At 38.5% G+C, this 6000-nt stretch overlaps 1 protein-coding gene across 1 annotated transcript in view; it reads left to right on the top strand.

Moving 5' to 3' along the window:
- ZNF280C (zinc finger protein 280C) overlaps positions 1-5348 on the top strand; it is a 54557-nt gene extending 49209 nt beyond the window's left edge. The window contains exons 18-20 of the mRNA XM_067722463.1: positions 3012-3130; positions 3519-3555; positions 3681-5348. Of these exons, the coding sequence (XP_067578564.1) occupies positions 3012-3130; positions 3519-3555; positions 3681-3696 (172 nt within the window). The 3' untranslated portion in view covers positions 3697-5348. The remainder of the gene's footprint in view (positions 1-3011; positions 3131-3518; positions 3556-3680) is intronic.
- Positions 5349-6000: the final 652 nt, after the last annotated feature.

Genomic DNA, 6000 nt, shown 5'->3' on the forward strand with positions numbered 1-6000 from the left:
AAGTAGAAGAGGGAATGCTGTGTCTCAGGACCTTTGTATTTTATTATTCCTTTTGCCTCATTTCCTCTTCCCCAGATATCTGTATGGGTAGCTAGCTCCCATGGTAGCTACCTTTAGGTAGCTCCTTTAGGTCTCTCCTCCAATGAGTGAGCCTTACCTGGACCGCCCCATTTATAGTAGCATCCGGCCTTCCCTGGTGGCGCAGTGGTTGAGAGTCCACCTGCCGATGCAGGGGACTCGGGTTCGTGCCCCAGTCTGGGAGGATCCCCCATGCCGCAGAGTGGCTAGGCCTGTGAGCCATGGCCACTGAGCCTGTGTGTCTGGAGCCTGTGCTCCGCAACGGGAGAGGCCACAACAGTGAGAGGCCCGTGTACTGCAAAAAATAAAATAAAAATAAAAAATAATAATAATAAAGTAGCATCCTTTCCCCAGGCCCCACCCCCAGCACTCCTTCTCTTCCCTTTCTTGCTTTGTTTTTACTTCATGGCAGCTTTTTACTGTTCAATGTATTGTATATTGTGTATTTCACCCTCTTGTTTATTGTCTATATCTTCTCACTAGAATGTGTGTAGTTCAGATACTGAGCTATGCCAGACATTTGCTGGGCATTGAATAGTGCCTGGCACATGATAGGCATTCCATAAATATTTGTTGAGTAAATTAATATTGAAAGTGACATATGTGGAGTATGTGGACGATAGACAAATAGCTCATAGGCAGAGGAAAGTTTGATTCCATTTTTAAAATATATTAGTGCTATTTTTAAAATATTACTAAATTCAGGGCATTAGAAGATTCTAATAAACTATATTTAGGTATTAACCTGTACTAAAAATTTTTATAGTAATGAAAAGGATTTGTAAAGATGAGAATTTAATTTGATTTTTACCTCACTATTGTCAAACACAGTTGTGTGCTTGATTCTTAAATTAACTGTATGACTTTAAAGATCTGAGGTGCTTTTTTCTTACCTTGGGTGGATCTCAAATTTAAACAGAAAATTGGTTATTTTCTGTGTATGGGAGGTTTCATACTTGTAATTTTACAAAATAAATTTTGTAATTAATATTTTGTTAAAATGCAGTGTTCATTTTTTAACTGTTTATTGTACATCTATTATGTATAACACAGTGTAGCAAGTCCTATAAAGATGACAGTGATGAAGAAGGCTTGGTACCAACCTTCAAGGAATGTACCATTTACAGTAAGGTGTGAACATAAATAACTACAGAAATTAATGCAAGGAGGTTTGTAATAAGTGCAATGAGAGTTACTGATTTCAAAAGAAAGAAAGTTTTCTACTTAGAAGAAGAGGCACGGGGCATTTTAGTTGGAAGAAATAGCATGAATAAAAATGCAGACAGGAAAAAAGCAGAAGACATACACAATGAATGGCAAGTAGTACAGTTTGAATGGAGCATGAAGTTCATATAACATAGCATTAAGTTCAGAGTCTGGGGAAATGGTTTTGAGCTGAGATGCAGATTGTGGAATCCTTGAAAAAGGCTGGGGAATTTGGACGTAATTTTAATTTGAGGATGTTGGGAAAGCCATTGCGGTTTTGTGTAGAATCAAGGGTACTGAAAGAAGATCAATTTGGAGGGGTATACAAGGTGAGTTGTAGCTACATGAGGCACATAGACTGGTTAAGACTATTGCAGTAGTTAACACTGATTTAATAAGATAACCTGGGTTAAGGTGGCGAGGTGGTGTCATGTCACATTTAAGAATATGGGCTCTGAAAGGGAACCCTCTTGAATTGTTGGTGGGAATGTAAATTGATACAGCCACTATGGAGAACAGTATGAAGGCTCCTTAAAAAACTACAAATAGAACTAACATACGATCCAGCAATCCCACTACTGGGCATATACCCTGAGAAAACCATAATTCAAAAAGAGACAGATCCAGACGTTTTCCCGGACTCCCTCCCAGCTAGCCGTGGTGCACTAGCCCCCTTCAGGCTGTGTTCACGCCGCCAACCCCAGTCCTCTCCCTGCGCTCCAACCAAAGCCTGAGCCTCAGCTCCCAGCCCCGCCCGCCCCAGCGGGTGAGCAGACAAGCCTCTCGGGCTGGTGCGGCACCGATCCTCTGTGCGGGAATCTCTCCGCTTTGCCCTCTGCACCCCTGTTGCTGCGCTCTCCTCCGTGGCTCTGAAGCTTCCCCTCTCCGCCACCCGCAGTCTCCGCCCGCGAAGGGGCTTCTAGTGTGTGGACACCTTTCCTCCTTCACAGCTCCCTCCCACTGGTGCAGGTCCAGTCCCTATTCTTTTGTCCCTGTTTTTTCTTTTTTCTTTTGCCCTACCCAGGTACGTGGGGAGTTTTTTGCCTTTTGGGAGGTCTGAGGTCTTCTGCCAGCGTTCAGTAGGTGTTCTGTAGGAGTTGTTCCACATGTAGATGTATTTCTGATGTATTTGTGGGGAGGAAGGTGATCTCCACTTCTTACTCTTCCGCCATCTTGAAACTCCCTGCATGATTTATTTTTAAGGCCTCCTTTCTTTTCTGACTTCATCATCAATTAAATAGGACATTAGATTGTAGACTTCACAGAGTGTATCCTTTTTTGTTCACTCTTGTATCCATAAGACCTAGTAGTACAGAGTATGTAACGAAGGTTCTCAGAAAATGTGTATTGAATGGATGAATATTGTAGCCTTGCTTTGCAGGTGGGCAAAGGCATGGAAAGATTGTACCTTGCACAAGTTATATAAGTTAGTGGAGTCATGACTGGGCTTTAGTTCTCTTCACTCATATCTTTTGGAAACCGGCATCAGAGGGAACAAGCTTATAGAGCACTAAATGCTAGCATAATTTAGACATGGCTATACCATTTTCTAGAGACATGGTTATACCATTTCATATATATCGGGTTTATATAACAAAATTTGCAAATGGTGATCATGACACATAAAAAACAAGTCAAGTTATTACATGGAAAAATAATGATTGAACTTGTATATGGATTTTCATAAAAGATAAAAACCTTTTCTTTCTGTCTTCTTTTTTTCATAGGGGCATTACTCTGGTGTGCCTTAAATGTGATTTCCTAACTGATTCTTCTGGTTTAGATCTTATGGCTAAACACTTAAGTCAACGTAAAACTCATACTTGCCAAGTTATAATAGAGAATGGTACGTATATAATTGTGTTACTTTGGATTTCTGATACTTATTCCAGTGTTTTTGATCAGCCACAATACGGCTCTTACATATTAAAATGACAGTTTCATTCCTCATATATTCTTTAAGAATTTTTTTTATTGAAGTATAGTTGATTTACAGTGTTAGTCTCTGGTGTACAGCAAAGTGATTCAGTTATACACCTAGATTCTTTTCCACTATAGTTTATTACAAGATATTGAATATAGTTCCCTGTGCTATACAGTGGGACCTTGTTTATCTGTTTTATATATAGTAGTTTGTATCTGCTAATCCCAAACTCCTAATTTATCCCTTCCTCCCTTTCCCCTTTTCATTCCTCATATATTCTATTTTAAATGTAAAACTCTTCTAATTTCAGTTCCTGGGAGTATCTCAGCTTCTGGACCCACTTCTGCGTAAGTTTAATATTCATTTAGTGCATTTTTCTTTGATGGATTTTAGCACTGTTGCATTTTTTAAATGTATCATTAATAGAAATGAAAAATATTAAAGTATTTTGTTTTTGTTTTTGTTTTTAAAGCCGCTTGTTGAAATAGATTCCTGCTCTATGGAGCTCGTGCAACCTGGTGCAAGACAAGTTGGAATTTCCTAAGTTCAAAGTTCTGAAGTGTTTTCTTACACAAAGGCAGTTTCCTAAGTTCAAAGTTCTGAAGTGTTTTCTCATACGAAGGCGGTTAAACAGCCAAGTTCATGACACTAGTTCTCATTATTCAGCTCTTTTCAGCTTTCAGATGGCACTAGAGTCTTATTCCACCTTATCTTTGTGTCAGGTTAACATATCTTAACATATGTTTTTCTCTCCAGTTGGCTCTCTTCAAAAATAACTTTTGTTGCTATGGTCTTTTCTTGCTTTGCTTAAAATAATTTGTGTTTTTCTCTGCTATACTTGCTTTCAGAATATTGCATTCCAAAAGATGTGACTGTTCATCTTTTTTTGTCTGTTTTGTCTGGTTTCTTAGTTAATTTCTTATAAGTCTTACAATTTTAGATCAGATAGCTGTCTTTTTCCTCATTCCTTGTCTGTCATTGTTCTATTTTTCGTATTTTTCAGATGCAGAAGCAACACAGAAATTTCAAAAAAAGTCCAGGGTACTCCTGGTCAGTGTCCCCCTTCGATGGACACATCTGATGCCTGTTCTCTCTTTCCAAGGAATGTGAATTGTTTGACTGTGAGACCTCCTCTAGGTTGTGGCCTTAAGAAATCAGATCTTAGGGAGAGTCCCTTCCTTCATGACTGGCCTCCCATAAGACTGATGCTAATGTGGCCAGAGATGACCTCAAGGCCCACCAAATTGAGCACAACTTCCCCCTGGGGGCTTTGGTTCTTGATCTTAAGCTTATGGGTTGATTCTGACCAAGAAAAAAGCCCATCAAATCAATGCTTCAACATCCAAGTTGAAGTTTAATCATTTTGGCTGCTGCCCTTTAATCTTTCTCTAGCATGCATGCAGTCCAAGGAATATAAAAACTGGTTATGTAGGGAACCAAGGTTATTTCCATGTTCTTGGAAAACAAATTTCTAAAGTTAGTGATTTTTACTGTCATTTAAAGTTTTATCCAGTGTTAAAAAACCCTAGGAGTTTTCAGCAATACTAATATTCAACTTTTTTAAGTCTAATTTAATTTTGTTATCTTGGTTTTATGTTGTCTTCACCAAATTTATTAATGTCCGTTTTGTCATGTCCTCTTTTATTTCTTTTCTTTAAAACTTGTTTTGTGTTTGTTTTGTTTCATTAATAACTCCCAAAAAAATCCTTACAATTCTCCACAGATTTTATGTAGCTACCTATTGACTTCTTAATTTGGTAATTGTTTAGACCATTAGACATTATTATATCCTCTGTCTATCCTGGGACTATCATTAACATTATCTTAGTGATTGTGAGGTCAAAGACATAAAGAATTGGCAAAAAACACTTCCTACAGACCTTAAAACAAATTTTAAAGTTACATTTTCTGTACATCTAACACATAATGTCTTCTTAGCCATTAATGTAACTCCTTTGGATAAAGATAATATATCCAGAAAATATTGGGACCAAAAACTGCACTTGTTTCTTGCCCATATATATATAGATGTATATTTTTTTTTATTTGGTGTTTGTTTATTTTGGTTACATTGAATATAGATTTGCTGAAGAGTTTTGATGTTATTACTTATTTTTTTAATAAAATTTGTACTGTTAAAGTGCCTCTGGAATTATTTTCTAATAAATAACTTTGCATAAAAGCTGTAGATTTTAGGGCTTCCCTGGTGGCGCAGTGGTTTAGAGTCCGCCTGCCGATGCAGGGAACACGGGTTCGTGCCCCGGTCCGGGAAGATCCCACATGCCATGGAGCGGCTGGGCCCATGAGCCATGGCCACTGAGCCTGCGCGTCCGCAACGGGAGAGGCCACAACAGTGAGAGGCCCGCGTACCGCAAAAAAAAAAAAAAAAAAAAAAAAAAAGCTGCAGATTTTGTCATACAACTAGGAGCATTGCTTTACTTCTTACATGGAAGCCTGATTACTTGGCCTACAGACTGAGAGCTTTATCTGTTGAATCCATCTTCTGGTTTTTGCTTCAGCGCAGTTAAAAGCTCACTGTGTATACTTTACTAATTTTTAGAACTTTAAAGGGTGGCAAGAGTCCCTTTGTAATCCTAATAACTGTAAAGGTGGGCAGGCTCAGAAGTTGTTTGGCTCAATCATGAGTGGTTTTTTTCCTCTTAGCATTAGAATTTCTTGAATTGTACTTTGAAACTTAGTCCGTTTGGGCTGCTATAACAGAATTGGGTGGCTTATAAACAATAGAAATTTATTCCTCATTTTTCTGGAGGCTGGAAGTCCATGATCAAGGT

The sequence above is a fragment of the Pseudorca crassidens genome, chromosome X (assembly GCF_039906515.1).
Source record: "Pseudorca crassidens isolate mPseCra1 chromosome X, mPseCra1.hap1, whole genome shotgun sequence".
NCBI classification, from domain to species: Eukaryota; Metazoa; Chordata; class Mammalia; order Artiodactyla; family Delphinidae; genus Pseudorca; species Pseudorca crassidens.